General features: G+C 41.7%; 1 protein-coding gene and 1 pseudogene across 1 annotated transcript; both read right to left on the minus strand.

Annotated features, from left to right (window-relative positions):
• Positions 1-850: 850 nt before the first annotated feature.
• LOC110493642 (transcription factor Sp6-like) lies at positions 851-15,281 on the minus strand. The gene is made up of 2 exons (XM_036949626.2): positions 15,038-15,281; positions 851-5,037 (listed from the first exon to the last, which is right to left on the minus strand). The coding sequence occupies exon 2, from the start codon at positions 4,864-4,866 to the stop codon at positions 3,949-3,951; it is 918 nt and encodes a 305-aa protein (XP_036805521.1). The 5' UTR covers positions 4,867-5,037; positions 15,038-15,281; the 3' UTR covers positions 851-3,948.
• A 6,710-nt stretch (positions 15,282-21,991) lies between these two features.
• LOC149975721 (gamma-crystallin M2-like) lies at positions 21,992-22,950 on the minus strand (annotated as a pseudogene).
• Positions 22,951-23,551: the final 601 nt, after the last annotated feature.

A 23,551-nucleotide genomic window follows, 5' to 3' on the forward strand; every position in this document is an offset into this window, starting at 1 on the left:
CTCTTTTATTGTCAGGGCCTTGGTTATCTCTGTACTAACTGTCACCAGGGCAACCATGGCAGACCTCCCTCTCCTGAATGAGAGGAGGCAGGTGGGAGGAGCTATAGGAGGACAGTCTCATTGTATAAGCTGGTATGGAATAAATGGAACGGTATCAAACATATGGCAACCACGTTTGACTCCGTTACATTTATCCAATTCCATCCATTACAATGAACCTGTCCTCTTATATCTCCTCCAACCAGCCTCCACTGTCCTGAACCCACTCTGTGCTAAGCTCATCAAACCCCTAACTCCCAAGAAATACATAATCCTACTCACTATCATCTTTTCCATCAATTTACACATGTTGGTTGTAAGTGCGATAGGCCTATAACTGCCCGCCCTAGTCGGATCTTTACCTAGTTTTACAGATGGCAATATCACTGCACATTTTCCACCCAGCAGGTATACAACCCTAACACTGTTTCCAACACACTGTCCAGTGCATGCTTAAACATCATATAACACACTTTATCTTCTCCACAGCTCTCCAACGCCCTTGTCGTCTCAAACATAGAAAACTCTGCATCCCATTGCTTCTCCTGACTCCCATTTCCTCTTTAAGACATCTCCATGCTCCTTTAACTTTCCCTATGTCTCCTCTTACTCACAGAATGCGTTCAAGACAAGAGCCACATCAAAAACCTGTTCCGGGTGCGTTCAAGGAAAATGCACAGCGCAGCATTGTACACACACACACACACACACACACACACACACACACACACATACACACGAGCTGGTTCCAGCAGTGCATCTTATAATAAATCATGATGAAGTACTGAATAAATAGACAACATACATCATACTTCTTTCTATTTTTATTTCCATAAAGGACATTTCTCTATTAAAATTACAAGCAAGTCCTAAAACCAAGCAATAGTACAGCAGTACTTAAATTATTACGAAATATTGTTTAAATTCATATCTACTGCGACACCATACTACAGTCATCCTTAAAATAAGGTACGTTTTAAATAATATTTTAATAATCTTCAATCTGCTCCTATCTAACACATACAACTCAATAATAGCATTGATGATAATAATAATAGAGATAGCCAATAGGCCTTTTTTTTTATACATGTATCAAGTGTTCCTAGGTAGGCCTATTGGAAATGCACTACAACAGGGCAATTCTGACCCGAGTTAAGCAGGTGTAGTAGGGAATGTCATTCCCTTTTCATGCACTTTTCTCTCTACAGGTATTCTGACCTTGAACTTAAGCATGAGAATAGCATGTTATTCACTTGCTATTTGTTTGGGGTGGACATTTAAAAAAAAGAAGGTGTGGTGAAGGTTTTGATCTTGTCTCATCGTTGCAACTCCCCAACGGGCTCGGGAGGCAAAGGTCGAGTCATGCGTCCTCCAAAACATGACCCGCCAAACCCTGACAACCAAGGTCAGCCTGCAGGCGCCCGGCACACCACAAGGAGTCGCAAGAGCACGATGAGCCAAGTAAAGCCCCACCGGTCAAACCCTCCCTTAACCCGGAGGACGCTGGGCCAATTGTGCGGCGCCCTATGGGACTTCCCGGGGTCTGTAGTGACGCCTTTAGCATTGCGATGCAGTGCCTTAGACCGCTGTGCCACTTGGGAGGCCCTCAGATACGCCATATTTGAACCTTGTCTTGACTTAATTCCCTCATAACTGATTATTCATAAATACTTTCCTAACCCTAAATGATTATACAAGATCTACCAATTGGTGCTGAAAAGGAGATGAATATGCGTGTATTTAGGCCCACATGGCTTTCTTTCGTTGATCCCTAATATTCTGAACTGTTCTATCCATATATTCGAATGAGTCCGTCAAGACAATTCTATTAAAGGTACACCACATTTAAAGGGATAGCTTTAGATACATGTACTGGAAACCCTATTGAAAGAAAACTCCACAACAAAATCTATTGGCCAGCAAGTGGGAGGGTTTTCAGCGGTTTAATTAAATGTATCGGCACGCGCAAGGGAACCGCACCCTCATAAGGCAAGACTGAATACCAACTACTGTGAAGTGCGTAGGAAAGACGTGTGTAAGGCGTACATTTCCTAAGTCTGAATCAGGCCCCAAGGGATTTGCAATAGATGAGTCTCAAAGTGATGTCATTTCATCACATTTGATACACAAAAGGCAAGTAAACCCTCAAAAAACACATTTGATTTGATTTAGGGATGTTTCTAAATGGGGGCTACAATAAACACCTCAGTAAGAGATCTCTACATAGCTAAGCACATTTTGACTAAGTCGCTACTCAAAACGCAACAATGCTTTCCTAACAAGGCTAATGTGTTTTACAGTGAGCGCTATAAGCTAAGAAGCCTAAACCACGACACACAGGCCTGAGCCTATTTAGAAAGGTCTATACTGGATTCCTAAAACTTTATCGAAGTGCATCTTCTATCAAGATATAAATGGTTATTTATGACTATTAATATCAAAATGGGTTCTCAACAATTCCACTCCATCTGTTTTTGGCTTTATGCTTGAACAACCTTGGAGGAGGAATTGTTGCTTATCCTGGAAGTTGTTGGTGTGACAAAATATGGTTTACATAAGTTCCTCTCAATTAGGGATTTCAGTCCAGCGTACATTTCATGATTAGCGATGTATCCAGCCTGTCTTTTGTCCAAGGGAATCCTTATCAGCCTGTTACTACAGTCGGTTCTGTGAAGTGTGAAATGGGTATTGTGTGGATCGTACACTATCAGGGACAAGACCAAGGAATTACACATTTCCTGTGAATGAGATACGCTGTCATCATGTGACATTCACACCAGCATAGCCGAGATAAGGAGTGTCAAAAGATGAGCAACGGTGCTTGAGGGATATTTAAACGTGATGATACATACGGTGCATTTACTGTAAGTGAAATACATTGATAACACAATTCATGTCTTCTTAATGTACATTAAACAGAAAATATATTTGTTGACGTAAAACATGGAGTATGAATACCATGCCATAATGTGCTGTAGTGGGACATCTCTGCACTTCAAGTGCCATACTTTTAATTCATTTGCCGTCTACAGAGCAAATGCCGTCCTTTTCATTTGAACCGCCCACATACCGCACCAAAATGAATTTTAGTGGTGCTTTACTGTGGTGCTCTTTGGCGAAAGGTTGATGCTCACATTATGCGTGGTCAAAACCAAAAATAAAGTGTGGAATTTCCCAGTGACATGTTCATACACTCACATACAGTATATTATACACAGCAAGGCAAGGGGGTGGGTTAAAGGGTGGGGAAATGAAGCCAACACAACATACCAACATATTCTAACCCTCTACTTCCATTGCCTTAAATTCAGTTAGATGTGTGCAGTGGAGACTGGAGAGATTGATGGCTTCCTGGAAATACATATCTCTCCAAGTAGCTAGTAGTTTTACTGTAAACACATCAAGCACCATCTTCAGTTTAGCTCGTTCTCAAAGTCTCTGTGGATGGATGGTATAATAGTAGTAGCAGCAACGGAAGTCCTAGCAGCTAGCAAGCTTTGGCTCTGGTTTGGTTGCCACCAAAGCTATCCTTAAATGGAAGACAACATCTAAAAAATCATTTTCCTTGATTCCTTAGATGGATATCCTTCCAATAAGGCACTTGACAGCTTGTCCTCTGTTGGTGATGTAACATAAGCTCTTTGGTTTTATGCCCGTCTATGCTGTATGGTGCTGTTATGTGTGATATGATGCATTCTTAAAATCAGAGGCGCCTTTGTTGCCTTATGTTGTTCAATGCATCTGGTAGAAATAAACTATCAATTTATAATATAAAACCCCCTATGATTCTACCTCCACTGGACTACAAGTATTATAAACTATGGATTCTCTGTCTGATAGAAAGGGGCTGATAGTAGCCTACCGACTGTACATTATCTGTATAGCATTCCAGATGTGGACGGGATACAGTTAGCTGGACTGTCCTGTCCCAGAGGGGTCTTTCTCACATTTCGGCTGCTTAAGGGGTGCCTCTGTGTCAGATGCAGTGGCGTGGGAGGGCTGAGGAGAAGGTGTGTCAAAGCTCTTCCCCATCCTGCCCCCTTCTCCATACATCCTCTCCTCCCCTGGACCGGATGGAGACTCGTGCGTGCGCATGTGCTTGGCCAGGTGGTCGTTGCGCATGAACACGCGGGGGCACATGGTGCAGCTGAACTTCTTGGCACCGGTGTGTGTCTGCAGGTGTCGCTGAAGTTCGTCGGAGCGTGTGAAGCGCTTGCCGCAGAAGAGCCAGTTGCAGACGAAGGGCCGGTCCCCGCTGTGCCAGCGCAGGTGGGCCTTCAGGTGAGAGGTCTTGGCGTAGGCCTTGCCGCAGCCCGGGATGTGGCAGTTGTGCATGTGTTTCCTCCGGTCGTCATCAGTGCTCTGGCCCATCTGCTCGGCATGGACACAGTTGGGGCACCGGCACACAGACTGGCCCGAGCCCCTGGAGGCAGAGCGGCGCTGGGGCTTGGGCCGGACCGAGGTGGCACCCTCCTGTGGCTCCTCCAGGGAGTATGACTCCGGCTGCAGGAGCTCAGGTCCTCCCAGCGGCTCCATCTTGAAGCCATCCTGGGGGTAGAGGTGAGAGTGAGCTGAGTGTGAGGCTGGGGCCAGCTGGGCTAGCTGAGCAGAAGAACACAGCTGGGGCTCAGAGCCGTAAGGCCCCAGGGAAGACTGCAACCCCAAGGAGCTCTGACCAACTGCCTGTAAGCCCACACCCTGGCCCGCCTGCAGGTCCATCCAGCTCCCTGGCCCGGTGTGGAGGTCCCACCATGAGGGAACGTTCATCTCGTCTGAGCTGCCACCAGGGGGTGCTGTCCGTAACCAGGGTTCATAGGGGTGGGCCATGAGACCAGCTGCTGTCTGTGGGATACTGGTGTTGAAGGCTGAGTCTGGTGAGGAGTGAGCGGTAGCCGGGTGGGTCCGGGGTGTTGTGGGCTGACTGATAACTGGGTAAAGATGTGTAGACTACCACATGGCTGGATGGAAAGCTTGAGGGTTCTGTCCACGATTACAGACCTGTGGACAAAAAAAAACGGAATGTAAATTCTTGTAAGATTACTGCTTCTAGCCAAATGACTTGAAATACTGTTGGGCTACAATGTAACAAACACAAAACATGCAAATACTTGATCTCAAATCCTCCAACCACATGTAACCCACCCCCCCCCCCCCCCCCTCCCCTCCCCTCCAAACCCAACAGACACGCCCCCGTCTTTATGGACACCCACCCCATTTCTCACGCTGCGTGGCCGAGGAGAGAGCAGACGGAATGAGGGGAAGGAGACGAGGGGAACAGAAACGTGTCCGGACAGAAACCTGCCAAATGCATCCGATGCCAGGTACTTCCCATGGTGGAGGACAGTCAAAGAGAAAACAAAGAAAACAACTTGAGCAGCCGTATGAAGAGGCAGAGGCAGAGTGGAGATAAATACGAAAGGTGGTGGAGGAAGGAGGAGGAGAGCGAGAAAGAGAGAGAGGAGTGTTGACAGGAACAGCCCCGTGCAGAGACAGAGGTAAAAAAAAAAAAGGAAGAAGATCCAGGGAGGTAATGGCTGCGGGCCAAGATCTACAGTGTTTGTACATCTCTGAGATTTTCGGAGATGAAGCAGACAGAAAAACCAGTTTTTTTTATGAATCACACATGATTTACAACAACATCCCTTCGAGGCGACTAACAAAAAAAGAGACGTTGCGATGAAAAACCCGCCTCCTACACACTGGCGGCAGCATGCACCAACCGCTTCTGACTGATGGCTTTCAGGAGCCTGCGAATACAAGTCCAACAATAACACAAGAACAATGACTTTATCCATATAATTATGGCAGCATGCTCGAAGACAGTCAGCATCTTGTCCCCATTGCATTGCAGTGGGTAAACTCCAATGGACCATACAATTGCTTTAATACATACCCCACAAATTAGGTTACCTTAGAATTTTGAGAGGTGACGTAATGCACCTGTTCAAATTATAGGAGCCGAGAGACATTTTTGTCAAAAAGCTGTAACCCAATCTACAGGAGGCGCTTACTTGGTTCAAGACACGAAAATGATTCCAAAAATGCCCTGGCCCAAAATTATGAGTTGTCGTCTACCCCCCAAATATATGCCATTATTTTTACTGCAGGAAACAGTAAAGCAGTAAGGGTCGGAAGAGGTTACTATCTTGTTTGTCTGAAGATCCTAGGTCGTGATACCATATCTGGGAGGGAGAGACCATACAGCACCCAGACAATTAAGCTTCAATAGAAGGGTCAAGGTTTAATGGTAGACCTGCATCCTGTCCCTTGTCCACAAAACCATTAAAGCCAAGCTATTTCCACAACTTACAGAAACTTTGAAAAGATAGCATACAACTTGCGAGATTCAGATTCACTCTTATCCCTTCCAGTGCTTGAAAGGGAATGGAAAAGTTATCAGTACACGTTAGGTACTGGTACTCAAGCAATAGAACATTTGGGATGCGGGTACTCCCTACCAATGAGCACGGGGCCAACTCAAGCGCAGATCCCTTCAATTGATTTTCAATTTGCTGAGACAACAAACAAAGCCTTGAAGACCAACAGGATTACCAGCTATGCTTTGAACTGGCCTTCCCATGGCCCTCTTCAGACACTAGAGAGGAGATGCTCTTGAGTTGGAATGAAATCGTAAAGCGATTAGTTTGGAATTCCAGAATTAGAGGTCTGGTGTTAAAGGTCAAGCTGGTTTATTTCACGTCGCCCTGGAGCCAGAGCTCCGCCGATGCTCTGTAATTTTGGGGGAATGCGAGTCAGATGCACCGTGGCATGAAGTGTCCCCCTCTTTTTCTCTCTCTTCCCCCTCCTCTCGTTCGCTCTCTGATATAATAGCCCTGTAAACAAGTAAGAAAGTGGCCGATCCTCCTCCATTCACAAAAGTGGCTGGCTGGAACACTCAAGAGTATCCTGAGAGTAACAGCTGGCATGGGGCCCCTGGGGGTGGGGAGCCGGGGAGGAGGAAGGTGCAGGACGACAGGGCTGCATCGTAAAACCTGCCCGACCAAGACCTAACAAAGTCCCCGGTTTACTAGGCTCTGCCCTATCAAGACCCAGCACAGCCCCCCCCCCGGTTTCCTAGGCTCTGCCCTACCAAGACCCAGCACAGCCCCCCCCCCCCCCCCCCCCCCCCGGTTTACTAGTCTGCCAGAGGGGAGGAGGTTCTCCAGGGGAGGAACGCATCACGGTAGATGACGAACTGACTTTGGGGTTATTCCATGTTGGTTATCGTTCTGATTCAGCCAGTAAAGGGAAAAGTACAGATTCAATTTAATAGCAGAATAAGATTCTCAATCTTAACTGTCACACCAATGAATAAAAACTGATAATGGACCGGAGTTTGTGGATTCTCCATACTTTTCTTTTTTACCATCCAAAATGTATTTCTATCAAACACAGACATTTAGAATGGTCAGTTCAGTATAAAGTATCTGTACGCCTACTTCTAAATATCTGTGTTTGTGTTTGAATGGTGTTTGAGTTGAGAAAATCTTGTAGTTTAGTCTGATATGTGATATAACGTCACAGGTTCCAAGACGTTATAGAAGACTAAGATCCCTGTAGGATAGTGAGACTGCCTGACAGTTGTTTGTCTACTAGTATCATGGACAAATGCAACAACCTTGAGTTGTTGTATGTTCATGTGGTTTTACATCAAATGTTGTAAATGTTACGCATTATGTGTCCAAATTTGAGCATATTTGTAAACACTCTTGCACAGACATGAAATTCCAATTCAAATACTCAATCAAAATGTGAAGATGGAGTAGAAGAAGTGTCTCAACTGGTGTGTCAATAAATCATCATGACTCATATCGAGACAGGTCTACACAGAGGAGCACAACCCATGTGTTGACAGCTGGACATAGAGTACACGAGTGATATGACACCTCCTGTCTTATTGTATTAGACAACGAAAGAAACTTCTAATACACCTCCCCATTTCTATGGTCATTGAATGGGAAAACTCCCTAGCCATTGTGAACACCCGTGAGGGTCCTCTGAGGCATATTGCCTGTCAACTTTGACATCTAAATGTCATTTAGAAAGTCAAGTGCTCTGGTAGGTTTGGCACCCAAATTCCTTTTAGACTTAATTACAAATTACTGTATCCTTCTTAAACACCTATGTTTGAGGTAAGTATTTACAGTGGGGCAAAAAACGTATTTAGTCAGCCACCAATTGTGCAAGTTCTCCCACTTAAAAAGAGGAGAGAGGCCTGTAATATTCATCATAGGTACACTTCAACTATGACAGACAAAATGAGAAAAAAAATCAAGAAAATCACATTGTAGGATTTTTAATGAATTTATTTGCAAATTATGGTGGAAAATAAGTATTTGGTCAATAACAAAAGTTTATCTCAATACTTTGTTATATACCCTTTGTTGGCAATGACAGAGGTCAAACGTTTTCTGTAAGTCTTCACAAGGTTTTCACACACTCTTGCTGGTATTTTGGCACTCCATGCATATCTCCTCTAGAGCAGTGATGTTTTGGGGCTGTTGCTGGGCAACATAGACTTTCAACTCCCTCCAAAGATTTTCTATGGGGTTGAGATCTGGAGACTGGCTAGGCCACTCCAGGACCTTGAAATGCTTCTTACGAAGCCACTCCTTCGTTGCCCGGGCGGTGTGTTTGGGATCATTGTCATGCTGAAAGACCCAGCCACGTTTCATCTTCAATGCCCTTGCTAATGGAAGGAGGTTTTCACTCAAAATCTCATGATACATGGACCCATTCATTCTTTCCTTTACACGGATCAGTCGTCCTGGTCCCTTTGCAGAAAAACAGCCCCAAAGCATGATGTTTCCACCCCCATGCTTCACAGTAGGTATGGTGTTCTTTGGATGCAACTCAGCATTCTTTGTCCTCCAAACACGACGAGTTGAGTTTATACCAAAAAGTTATATTTTGGTTTCATCTGACCATATGACATTCTCCCAATCTTCTTCTGGATCATCCAAATGCTCTCTAGCAAACTTCAGACGGGCCTGGACATGTACTGGCTTAAGCAGGGGGACACGTCTGGCACTGCAGGATTTGAGTCCCTGGCGGCGTAGTGTGTTACTGATGGTGGCTTTGTTACTTTGGTCCCAGCTCTCTGCAGGTCATTCACTAGGTCACGTTCTTGTGATCATTTTGACCCCATGGGGTGAGATCTTGCGTGGAGCCCCAGGTCGATGAAGATTATCAGTGGTCTTGTATGTCTTCCATGTCCTAATATTTGCTCCCACAGTTGATTTCATCAAACCAAGCTGCTTACCTATTGCAGATTCAGTCTTCCCAGCCTGGTGCAGGTCTACAATTTTGTTTCTGGTGTCCTTTGACAGCTCTTTGGTCTTGGCCATAGTGGAGTTTGGAGTGTGACTGTTTGAGGTTGTGGACAGGTGTCTTTTATACTGATAACAAGTTCAAACAGGTGCCATTAATACAGGTAACGAGTGGAGGACAGAGGAGCCTCTTAAAGAAGAAGTTACAGGTCTGTGAGAGCCAGAAATCTTGCTTGTTTGTAGGTGACCAAATACTTTTTTCCCACCATAATTTGCAAATAAATTCATAAAAAAATCCTACAATGTGATTTTCTGGATTTTTTTTTCTCATTTTGTCTGTCATAGTTGTCTGTCATAGGCCTCTCTCATCTTTTTAAGTGGGAGAACTTGCACAATTGGTGGCTGACTAAATATTTTTTTGCCCCACTGTAGCTGTTTGACAATAAGCCCTAAATTGATCTCCAAGGTTGAGCTTACACAAGTAGGGCTAGTATAGTGATTATTATGTAGGCCTACCATACACTGATATATCAGTATTCTACTCAAACTCACAAGTAGCTATGTAACTTGTACTGAGGAGTGTTTTTTTGTTCGCTCATACAGGACTAGTAAAGCTCTAGTTCACACAGCAGTAATAGTATTTTGTGATTTATGAAATGTTTGATTTGTATTCCATTTGTATTTATCAAAGGGGTGCTGCAGCACCCTCTTCACCTCTACTTCGAATAACAGGAAGTGGTTGAAGAGCTTTATGTTAAGTGATGATAATAAACAATTATTTGTCAATCATCATTTATTTGAAAAACACAGTTTCCATCACCATTTGTCACAATAAAGAAAGTTAGACAAAATAAATATCCACCCGTCGAATGGAATAAAATGTTGTCGATCTTTAGAAAAATGTGCTTATTACTGCCGTTTCCATTACACATGTCGCAATAATGATTTATTCAACATTGCTTTTGTCGAATAAACCTGGGTCAATGGAAACCTGCCTAGACAGTCTACAGGGAGGAGGTAAGAGCCTGGCAAAGTGGTGCCAGGAAAATAGCCTCTCCCTCAATGTAAAAAAAAACAAAGGAGTTGATCGTGACCCTCTCACAGTGGAGAGGGTCAAAAGCTTCAAGTTCCTTGGAGTGCACATCACTGAGGACCTGAATTGGTCCCACCACACCGACACCATGGTGAAGAGGGCGCAACAGCATCTATACAACCTCGGACGGCTGAAAAAAATCCGCATGGCCCCTAAGACCCTCACAAACTTTTACAGATGCACCATTGAGAGCATTCTGTCGGGCTGCATCACCGCTTAGTACGTCAACTGCACCGCCCTCAACCAAATCGCTCTCTAGACGGTGGTGCGGTCAGCACAACACATCACCGTGGGCACACGAGTCACGGTCTGTTCACTCTGCTACCATTTAGCAGACAGAGACCGTACAGGTGCATCAAAGCTGGGACAGAAAGACTGAAAAACAGCTTCTATCTCCAGGCCATCAGACTGTTCAACAGCCATCGAGCCATCTTCTGTAGTAAGAGACAAAGATAGACTCACTCACACAAAACACACACACAAGCTTACACGCACACGCACACACACACCTCATACACACACAGACTCCTGTCTCACAAATAGGCTCACAAACTCACAAACACATGCACATAGTACACACACACACACACACACACACACAGCCAACGCTACTGTCCCATGTATATAGAGACATTAAACACTGGACCGTTTATTTTATATTTTTGTTTACTCTGTGTGTTCATATACTGTATTCTTCATATAGCTTCATATAGCATTGTAATATACAGTGCATTCAGAAAGTGTTCACACCCCTTGACTTATTTCACATTTTGTTACTGCCTGAATTCAAAATAGATTAAATAGATGTTTTTTCTCACCCATCTACACACAATACTCCATAATGCCAAAGTGAAGAAAAAAATCAGAAATCTATTGAAAATGTATTGAAAACGAAATACATAAAAATCTCATTTACATACACTACCGTTCAAAAGTTTGGGGTCACTTAGAAATTTCCTGTTTTTGAAAGAAAAGCAATTTTTTTGTCCATTAAAATAACATCAAATTGATCAGAAATACAGTGTAGACTTTGTTAATGTTGTAATTGACTATTGTAGCTGGAAACTGGCAGCTTCATTAAATAGTTCCCACAAAACACCAATCTCGACATCAACAGTGAAGAGGCGACTCCAGGATGCTGGCCTTCTAGGCAGAGTTCCTCTGTCCGGTGTCTGTGTTTTTTTGCCCATCTTAATCTTTTCTTTTCATTGGCCAGTCTGAGATATGTTTTTTTTTAGCAACTCTGCCTAGAAGGCCAACATCTCGTAGTCGCCTCTACACTGTTGACGTTGAGACTGGTGTTTTGCGGGTACTATTTAATGAAGCTGCCAGTTGAGGACTTGTGAGGCTTCTGTTTCTCAAACTAGACACTCTAATTTCCTTGTCCTCTTGCTCAGCTGTGCACTGGGGCCTCCCACTCCTCTTTCTATTCTGGTTAGAGACAGTTTGCGCTGTTCTGTGAAGGGAGTAGTACACAGCATTGTACTACATCTTCAGCTTCTTCGCAATTTTTCTCTTGGAATAGCCTTCCTTTCTCAGAACAAGATTAGACTGATGAGTTTCAGAAGAAAGTGATTTGTTTCTGGTCATTTTGAGCCTGTAATCGAACCCACAACTGTTGATGCTCCAGATACTCAACTAGTCTAAATAAGGCCAGTTTTATTGCTTCTTTAATCAGACAACAGTTTTCAGCTGTGCAAACTGATTTGCAAAAGGGTTTTCTAATGATCAATTAGCCTTTTAAAATGATAAACTTGGATTAGATAACACAACGTGCTATTGGATCACAGGAGTGATGGTTGCTGATAATGGGCCTCTGTACGCCTATGTAGATATTCCATAAGAAATCAGCAAGTTCCAGCTACAATACACATTTACAACATTAACAGTGTCTACACTGTATTTCTGATCAATTTCATGTTATTTTAATGGACAAAAAATGTGATTTTCTTTCAAAAACAAGGACATTTCTAAGTGACCCCAAACTTTTTAACTGTAGTGTAAATATTCACACCCCTGAGTCAATACATGTTAGAGTCAGCGATTACAGCTGTGAATATTTCTGGGTATGTATCTAAGAGATTGCACACCTGGATTGTACGATATTGGCACATTATTATTTTTAAAAGTCTTCAAGCTCTGTCAAGTTGGTTGTCGATCATTGCTAGACAAACTAGACAAACATTTTCAAGTCTTGCCATAGATTTTCAAGACGATTTAAGTCAAAACTGTAACAAGGCCCCTCAGGAACATTCAATGTCGTCTTGGTAAGTATATTTGGCCATGTGTTTTAGGTTATTGTCTTGCTGAAAGGTGAATTTGTCTCCCAGTGTCTGATGGAAAGCACACTAAACCAGGTTTTCCTCAAGGATTTTGCCCGTGCTTAGCTCTATTCTGTTTATTTCTATCCTAAAAACTCTCTAGTCCTTGACAAGCATACCCATAACATGATGCAGCCACCACCTTGCTTGAAAATATGAAGAGTGGTACTCAGTGATGTGTTGTGTTTTTGGCCACATTTCTTGCAGTTTTACTTTAGTGCTTTTTTTTTTGCAAACAGGATGCATTTTTTGGAATACTTTTATTCTGTCATTTAGGTTAGTATTGTGGAGTAACTACAATGTTGTTGATACATCCATATGTTTTTCCTATCATAGCCATTAAACTCTGTAACTGTTTTAAAGTCACCATTTGACTGGTGAAATCCCTGTGCGGTTTTCTTCCTCTCCAGCAACTGCGTTAGGAAGGACGACAGTATCTTTGTAGTGACTGGGTGTATTGACACCCGGTCCAAAGTGTAATTAATAACTTCACCATGCTTAAAGAAATATTTAATGTCTGCTTTTTTTTAAACCGTTTTACCAAAAGGTTCCCTTCTTTGCGAGGCATTGGAAAACCTCCCTGGTTTTTCTGGTTGAAACTGTGTTAGAAATTCACTGCTCGACTGAGGGACCTTAAAGATAATTGTATGTGGGGTACAGAGACGAGGTAGTCATTCAAAAATCATGTTAAACACTATTATTGCACACAGAGTGAGTCCATGCAAGTTATTATGTGACTTGTTAAGCACATTTTTACCCCTGAACTTATTTAGGCCTGCCATAATATACTTATTGACTCAAGATATTTCAGCTTTTCATTTTTCCACTTTGACATTATGGGGTATTGTTTATAGGCCAGTGACACAAAATCTAAATTGAATACATTTTAAATGTAGGCTGTAACATAACAATAATGTGGAAAAAGTCAAGGGGTGTGAATACTTTCTGAAGGCACCGTATCTACTGCTGTACATTGCATTCTGTTACATATACTGGATTCTCGATCTACTGCTGTACATATTGTTTTTGGTGTATATACGCATAGATTGCATTTGGATTTCTAATACAGTGTTATTTGGGTTGTCAACTGGATTAGTTCTGACATTCGTGATTTCTTGTTTAATCACCTAGGATTATATAATTCCCTTTCAGTGAATGGGTTGTTCCCTGCCCCTGTTGATTACAGATACATTATCAAGGTCCTGAATGTCTTGGATCAATTTGGGTTGAAGAGAATCAGGCCTACGCAGCTCTATGTGAGGCATGATGTAATGTTGTTTTATTTCTGTCAACTAAAAGTCATCTTGTTATGCATTTCAGTCACCATAACATTCATACTGTAGTTTTGTAGTCTACTACAGCATTGGAATATTGTACGAGAGAGTGCAAGATAGGCTACTCCCCTATACAAATTGGTAAAAGATTCACTATAACATATTCTAATAATTGGAATACCATTTATTGTAAAAAATAAATAAATAAAAAAAGTTCCTAAAATGCTTTTTCGTTGATTTTGATTGTTGGTTTTGATGTTGATGATGGTTCACCATCATCCTCAGTGTGCTTTTCAACATTGGAAGGCATACAGATTACTGGTGCTAATTGTTTCCCTCAATCATAATGAATACCCTTGTGTGCGATAACCAATTTCTAAATCGAGGTCTTTGGGGTGGTGAAAACATAAAAACACGAGACATTCAACAACCTTTTAGGGACTCTACCTCCTGCTTTATGTTTCATCTGTGACCAGGAAACATTCCCCTAAATATGAACTCAAACTGGAAAGGAGATTTATTTAAATTTCTACTTTATTCTACTTTATTTTGATGCTAATTGTACACATTTTCTATTTTCAAATACGTTATCAAATGCACAACCTGTCACTCAAACCCAATCCTTTCCATGAGTGGGGAAGGAATTTGAATTAGGCCTACAATAATATATATATTTATATATATATATTCATGACTTCACGACTTTCATTACAGATTATGAATTGAAATATGTCTTTCCAAATCTAAATTAAAATACAAATTGAAGATAATAAATACTTACACTAAGATATTTCCAATATTTTTTCTTACTTTTTCTTAAAAAGAAATGCTTACATTTTTACCATATTTCTTTATTTCAAGTGGTTGTAGTTATTCCAGGTACAGTCCTCTGTTTCATTGTTCATGCAACTGTCAAAAGGATGTACCCGTCACTTCGATATTGTTCCACTACACAAGAAATGCAATGCAACGGTTACCTCGTTGGTAAACAATGCGATGCTTATGAAATAAAAACGTTTATATTGAAACATATATAGCTACCTGTTTATCCAATGGTGCCCGTAGTTCTATTCCGACGCGATGTACGAATAGATTTTTGTAGCCTATTATATTCACTGGTATGAAAATAAATAAATCACCTTGGCAGAAGTCAAGTAAAAGCCTTTGGTAAAATAAAAAAAACTCGAATAAAGAAATAGATATCCTGGTATATCATAAAGTTCCCTCCATCTCGAGCAGTTCAGGTGAGACAAGACAACGCTTCCACGTACAGGTAAGCATACTCAATGGTGGCAAAGTTTATAATAGGCTATGTCTCCTTTTCTTTTCGCAGGCTCCGCCCTCTTTCGGTGTGTGCCTTTCCTTTGAAGATGGTACATGGGCATGGCTCACTTACGTTACAACATTCGGACCCATTAGAAAGTTGACAACTCTTTGAACACTCTTGTTACATCATTTGGGGTTGTCTCAGTGTATAATACTTGTATCTCAAATGGCTCTAATGTTTGCCCTCTGCGACTTGCTCTCAGAAAAACTTTACTCAAAGCAATTCTTCAAAGAATTATGTCGCAATGCACTAATGCATTACTAGCAGCTAGTCACTTACAATACAGTAGCCTACTTGTTTATTAGATTGCGTGTTAAAAATAATAAATAATTTATAACTGAATAAACTATGAATCATTAAAAAACATCAAAGCTGAGTTCATCAATACATGTCACCCATCTTATTGACCCCATGGTGACACAGTGGCATCTGGTAACATTGCATTGGTCATTATTGTCACTGGTCTGGTCACCATGTAGGCTCCTATGTCATCCTATGTAAACTACTGGCAACAGGTCTCTATAGCACAGATTGTATCTCTTAATTGTTATGCATACACAATCTACTGTAACCTGTTTATATAACCTTCAGTATCAGTTCAATTCTCAACTGTCAAGAGACCACAATTTACAAAACAGTATCATATCCTTTCATCTTCTGCATGTTACAGGCAGTGTAGGTGCTTTATCAAAGCTCAGGGGTGCCCAAATACATCGCTGTTCCTCTTACTTTTGGCAAATGAGAGGAAACACTTGTTAACTGTTGTCGGTCATACCAATGAAAATACAGATTAAATCCAATCCAACATCACTGCTCTTCACTGTTTTATTAGCCTCTTCTTCTAAAGTGTTTTATTTTTTTCTCTCTTCTCGGTTAATTCCTTTCCTGTCACAGCATGTTGGTGGAGTGACTTCAAATCAACTGACAAACAGAGGCCACAGACAGACCGGCGGGAAGTGGTTTACTTACTTACTGCCGTCGTCTTCTCTTTCTCTGAAGTTTGTATCAATAATGCATGTACATTGTGTCTATGGTTGGACTGCAACATAATAGGATACAGATGTATTTTGTTTCGTATCAAATGATGAAATATTGACTGATTCACATTTTCAGTAAAAAAAAAAAAAAAAGTCCTGATCATAACCATGAACCATAACCATTTTGTTGTGTTACAACCTGAATTCAAAATGCATTAAATGTCTGTTTTTTTTCTCACACCCATCTACACACAATACCCCATAATGACAAAGTGAAAACATGGTTTTCAAAATCTTTGTAAATTTACAGCCATTTTCAAGTCCTGCTGTAGCGTTTGAAGCAGATTTAAGTCAAAACTATAACTCGGTCACTCAGGAACAGGTCTTCTAGGTAATCAGTGTAAATTTGGCCTTGTGTTTTAGGTTATTGTCCTACTGAAAGGTTAATTAATTTCCCAGTGTCTGGTGGAAAGCAGATTGAACCAGGTTTTCCTCTACGATTTTGCCTGTGCTTAGCTCCATTCTATAGATTTTTTTTATCCTGAAAAACACCCCAGTCCTTAACGATTACAAGCATACCCATAACATGATGCAGCCACCACTATACTTGAAAATATGGAGAGTGGTACTCAGTAACATCTTGCATTGGATTTGCCCCAAACATAACACTTTGTATTAAAGTTACTTTGTCACATTTTTTGCAATATTACTTAAGTGCCTTGTTGCAAACAGGATGCATGTTTTGGAATATTTGTATTCTGTACAGGCTTCCTTCTTTTCACTCTGTCAATTAGGTTAGCATTGTGGAGTAACTACAATGTTGTTGATCCATCCTCAATTTTCTCCTATCACTGTCATTAAACTCTGTAACTTTTTTAAAGTTCACCATTTGCCTCATGGTGAAATCACTGAGGGTTTCCTTCCTCTCTGGCAACTGAGTTAGGAAGGATGCCTGTATCTTTGTAGTGACTGGGTGTATTAACACCATCAAAAGTGTAATGAGTAACTTCACCATGTTCAAAGGGATATTCAACGTCTGATTTATTTGATTTTCTACCAATAGGTGCCCTTCTTTGTGAGGCAATGGAAAACCTCCCTGGTCTTTATGGTTGAATCTGTGTTTGAAATTCACTGCTCGACTGAGGGACCTTACAGATAATTGTATGTGTGGGGTACAGAGATGAGGTAGTCATTCAAATATCATGTTAAACACTATTATTGCACACAGAGTGAGACACAAAATCTCAATTTAATCCATTTTAAATTCCGTCTGTAACACAACAAAATGTGGAGAGTCCAGGGGTGTGAATACTATCTAAAGGCTCTGTATGTGCGTAGCGTATTTCAATAAAACAGACTGACAGTGTATTACAACAGAAAACTGTAGCCTACATGCACTGTGCTATAAAAGTGCTTCTTTGATAAGGGATGTATGCTTTTCTTCTATACTTACTAGCTTTCCCAACCTGTATTGAAAAGTTCACACAGAAAGAATTCCTTTCAATAGGGGATTGATCTTGTGTGCGTTCTCACTAGTGAAATTAATCTGGATACGCATGTACACAGAGAGGGATCAAGTTGCTGAATTGGGGACCACACACAATGCCTAAATGATGTTTACCAATGTCTTTCAATAGTCAGGCATATTTCCTTGTGAATAAAATTCTTCCAACTCCAAAAGAGACTGTTTAATAACATTTAATTACAGTGCATTTAAGATCAATTACAAGGGGCTTACAAATTCTCCTAAGGTTTTAAATCTGTTTAGACGGCATGTTGGCCTCTTTTCTGTCAGTGATTGCATTCTTTTAAGCGTCTTTCATAAGGTTGTGTGTGTTTCTAAATTGTCTGAGTATGTTCGTGGATTTGACCTTCAACCCCTCAAACTGACATCAAAGACCATTTGATAGGGCTCGTACTTAAACTGTAGTCTGTTCAGATGTCAAAGATGGTTTACCTAAAATTCGATCCGCCCTCTTTCAGGCGTAGATTTGCTAGTAGGCCTTTACACTGTTCACAGCTGGACTTGAACCTCTCGCAGTTGGTCGGAGATGCTTAGTCAAATACTGTAAATATATAGTATATCGTATATACTGACAGTACACCGTCTCACAGACTCCATTTCAGGACAGGACACACCATCATTTTGGACCTTAAATCCTTCAGCTGTAACCCGGGTGCCAAGGACACACTATAGACCTCATCAACCCCCTATGTGTCAACTCATATAAATCCATTCACACTCTCCGAGGCTTATATAGCGCTCTAGTCCTGAGGCACATTCTGTATAGCTGAATCTCTCTAGTCGAAGGCAGCAGAAAAAAAATCCCACAAATCCCTATGAAATGAATCATCTATCATATCGTTGTCACATTGTTGGCCATTCTCCTTGGACTACAGCCGTTTCATTGAAGTATCCAATGATAAACAATTCAAGGAACTTCTCTTTTGTAGTTTTCTGTTACACCGCTTCCTTTGTCCTCCAATATCGTTAAGAGGCTTCTAGATGGATAAAAATACATTTAAAAAATGCAAATGATAAAAGAAGACAGTTATTGTCATAATCGTACTCATAGTTGATGTGTTCATGTCTATGGTGTACTAGTTTCTTTTTGTTTATGTCTATACCTTGTTTAACTTTTATTTGTACAGATTTGTCTCATAGAGATAAAAATCTCATTTAAATGTAACCTGTTGTAAGTAGCCTAACATTGACTAACCAACCATGAAGTATGTTTTACGTGAGTCCCATGGGAACTTCAATGGTGTCTCGGCTAAAGCCTAATATCACCGTTGGAGCCTCCAGAGGGATTGGCCAGGTAAAGCCTCATTTCCCCTCTGAGGGAAAAAAAAGTCAACTAGAGTACACAGTAAGTGTACAGTAGTAGACTTCCCATATCCTTGTTTACTATTCAAAATCCCATAAGAGGAGGTACCGGCTGCCGGGGGTTCTGAGTCTGACTGAGTCACCTTTTTTTTCTTCCCTTCTTCATGCAAACACACCTAGACACTCACTCACCACAGCAGCCCCCTCTCCCTCCCTCGCTCTCTCTCTCTGCCTCCCCTTTCAACTTCAAACCCAGTTATTTCTGCAAGCTGCTACTTTGATTGTACCAAACACCTGTATTTTTGGGGAGAGACTTCCTCAGTAGCCCCCGCCTCCGATCTTTGATTGTTAAACAGCAGTGGCGCCGCCATTACTGTCTGAGAGACTGATGCCGCCCTGCTTCCCCTCCTCCTCCTCCACTTAAGTTCCTTTTAAAAGAGAAATTGAATTGGCCTCGGAGTATGGCGAGCTCCATTCTATTTGAACCAAATTCCACCATTCCAAAGTATCTCAGTTGTAGATAAAGACTTTGAATCTCAAATTCCTGTGTGTGACAGCTGCGTAAATCAGAAAGAATCAGAAAATAATCATCATGCCAGGAAGCAGAGCCATAACATTCTAGCTCTAAATCAGCTAGACCATGACTATTCTCCTGAATGTGAGGAAAGTGAGAATCAGAGGTAACTTTAGTATAAAATGCTGTCAGAGTTGTTTGCCCTGTCTTAAGTTGTATAAACAGTACAGAAAGAGTGTGAACAGACCACACACACACACACACACACACACACACACACACACACACACACACACACACACACACACACACACACACACACACACACACACACACACACACACACACACACACACACACACATACACACACACACACACACAAAAGGCCCTCTTCCCCTCGCCCTTAATACCAGGCTTTAATACCCAACCTCTCATCCCTGCCATCCTGTCTTCCCCTCTAGATTAATGTTCTCTCCGCTCTCCACCAGCTGTTTCCGTGCCAGAACACCCCTCATCTTCCCGGGCCGCTGGCCTCTTGGTTCAAGTGGTAGATGGTAGTCAGTCTCTGGGCTGGGCCATAGGGCCGCATTGTCGCAGTGCCTGCGTGTCTATGAGAGAATAGCCGCCCTCACGCCCATTAGCAGGAGTGTCAGTGTGTTCACATCGCCACATGCCAGACCGCCCTTGTAAATAAGAATTTGGTCATAATTGAGGTTATATAAAAATGAATTACCTGTATAGACAGCTTTAAGGGAAGAGCCTTGTGCCACATAGCTAAACATTTTGAAGGGCCCCCACCTTTTGTTGATGAAATAAAATTAAATGATAGCCTCTCACTTTATTCACTAAATCAGAAAATGTAACATTTTAGATTATAATAACATTTTGTTCATCATAATGCAACTAAATATAGAGATGTAATGTTAACTTACGTAAATATGCTGTGTACGTCATTAACCGGTGTTGTTTTGAGAGTGACTTGTGGGGGGGGGGGGGGGTGTACGCCCACTGTGTGTTTGTTTGTTATAAAGTGTGTCTGTTTTGTTTAGTCTGTGTGTGGTATACGTAAGTGCGTAAGTGTGAGTCTGACTGTGTGTACATGTGTGTGTGTGTGTGTGTGTGTGTCTCTGTGTGTGTGTGTGTGTGTGTGTGTGTGTGTGTGTCAGTCTGAGCTGTGTTAACTGGGTGTGGCTGTCTGTGCCAGAGGTGGGTGTTTACTTTTCAGGGCTTTTAGTTCAGTGTTTGTGTCTTAGCACAGACAGGATGTGCAGAGGTTGTCAGCATGGTTCATGAGATGAAAGAACGCGGGGGGGGGGGGGGGGGGGTAGTCGAGCCAGTCCGATAGCAGGCTGTCTACCTGAAAGAATCCGAGCCTGCTGCCTCCACCTCCACCTCTACATACATTCCATGTGTGCTGCACAGTGCCACAAGGAAACACCTCTAACCACCTTAGTGCTTTGACATCCTTTTTCCCAGACACACAACACCCAAACAAAGCTGGGCATAGCTGAGCACTGATATGGCCAAGTGTTCAACGACAACTGGAATCACAAGCCAAAAACCTGAAGGTTAAAGGTGTTTGTGTTTATACTTCACTTTCACAGGTATCATTTCATATGTGTGGACGACACCCTATTAGGCTTAGGCAACAAAGGGAAATCCATTAGCTATTGATCAAAGAGTGAAGAGACTTGTAGACTTGTAGACTTGGAATGGACTCAACCCCTTTACTGGTGCCAAACATATTAGTTACAGAATGTAATAAAAATGTCCTAAACTTCATTTTGACAACAATTTCAGAAATGCTGTTTGGCTAGTTTATATCTTTTCGTTTTGTATTGCCAAGCTACTTCCATGGAGTATCACTGTCAAAACAAGTAAACTCACAGACAGGGTCAGTGTCCTGAGGCTGACAGTCTAGTCCAGCTACAAGACCACCAACTGTGATGTAACATTGAGAGTTTTAGCACTGAAACAATTGGCATAGAAGGCCTCGTGCATGTTTTGCACGACAATGAGTGACAACTAGATACACACATATGTCATATCTTCCTTTGATCACTCCGTTGTTGCTGTTAATCTTCCTGCGCTAAATGAAAATACCATCAAATAAAAGATGGCTTTATGTACTGTCACATCATATGAAACATTTGATCTCAAATCCAAAATACTCAAAATTGTCATTCTTAGCTTCACTGTCCAAATACATATGTAGGTGAGTGTATATGACAAGGGATGCAGGTGTGTGAACAACAAATCAGCAGGCACATTTTTTGTCACACAAAAAAAGGGAAATATTTAATAGGTTGGTGAATTATTTTATTCCATGGCTTTACTTGCTACGGGTATTTATTACCAGGAGTCCATGATACGCCTCATGCTCATGAACCTCATACCACTCAAGCCGCCCATGGCTCCCATTCCCATGCCCACGCTGAAGTTGCTGTACTCTCCAGGCCTCATGTACATCATCCTGCCTCTGAAGTGGGGCTGCTCGTACATCAGCCAGTTGCCTTCCATCACGTTGCAGGACTGGCATTTGGACATGCGGTAATGATCCGTGACGTTGTCACAGTTGTTCATAATCTCGTGCATCTGACCTCCGAAGTTGAGTGACCTCTCTCTCTCGTAGATCATCCTCATCCTGTAGTTTCCTCTGTGCTGTTAGGATAAAAGTACAAATTTCATTGATGAGATAATTATTTAGAACATTGTTTAATATGAGAGTGTGACCATTAAAATATGTTTTACCTTCAATGACAAGATGTGACAATTTTAAGCTGAAATATTTTCAACCTACCATGGCGATCATGCGGCAGGACTTGATGCAGTCACTCATTCCAAAGTGCTGCATGTGGTCAGGGTACTCGGCCCTCCTCATGAAGTACTGGTTTCCCATGTAGTTGTTGCGGTTGTACAGCATCCAACAGCTTTTTCGACCCTGCAGGAGTGGCACCTGCTCAGGTAGGAGCCCATGTCACTGCAGTCACTGCTTCACTCATAGGAACGACCCTGGAAGTTCCTGTCCTCGTAGAAGACAATCTGAAAATAAAATGGAATCATTTCTATGAACTAAACAATTGTATGAAAGAAACATTTTAGAGACATTTGGGATGGTCTACTATTCGGTCCCAATGGCGACCAGGATATTGGGATTAGTCAAACGTTCATGATTTAGTTTGGGGTGCTAGAGCGCTAGAGCCCTTTTGTATACAAATCTAGAAAAATGTTGGTATGTATTTTCAAAACTTTCCCAGTGCTTGCTTACCTTGCCTCTGTTCATGTTGGTGGTGGACATGTTTGCTAACTGTGCTGCTGGTTGCTGCTCCCGAACTGACTTTCTACCAGGTTTAACCCTTTCTTTTACACCAGACCAAACCCAAAGAATTGCTATTTTGGGGTGGTTTGTTGGTTTGGAGTTATTATAGTGGGTTATAGTGGGCTAGTATAGTAAGATAGAAGGAGTACTATAGCATCATTAGCCATATTATGTGTTTTTAGGCTCTCTAAGGTCTTCAGTTTGAACATTCTGAAAGTTTTGTGGCAGTGATTTCAGTTTAGAATGTTGAAACCTGCATTCTGCCTTTAAAATGAAATGGGATATAACAAGCTTTATAGTTTATGAAGTATGAATAGTCGCAACTAACTGTGTTGATTCAGTCCGCACATGTCCACATTGGGTTGGTGTTTAAAATTGTTATAGTTCAAAAAGTACATGTGGTATAAACAATCTTCTGAAAAGCAATTTAAGTTGAGTCAGTCTGCACATGTCAACTTTGGGTTGGTGTTTGTAGCTGAAACGGTTCAAGAGCAGTGGCAAATCCACATTTTGCTTTAAATCTATGGAGCTTTTATGCAAATTTCAAACAGTTATGTTCAAAAAGTATACATAGTATCAAAAAGCTGTA

The sequence above is a fragment of the Oncorhynchus mykiss genome, chromosome 17, assembly GCF_057628025.1.
Source record: "Oncorhynchus mykiss isolate SJ-2025 chromosome 17, ASM5762802v1, whole genome shotgun sequence".
Taxonomy (NCBI): domain Eukaryota; kingdom Metazoa; phylum Chordata; class Actinopteri; order Salmoniformes; family Salmonidae; genus Oncorhynchus; species Oncorhynchus mykiss.

Excerpts from the sequence above, each read along its gene's own strand:
- LOC110493642 (XM_036949626.2), bottom strand. The coding sequence starts at position 4,866 with ATGGCCCACCCCTATGAACCCTGGTTACGGACAGCACCCCCTGGTGGC.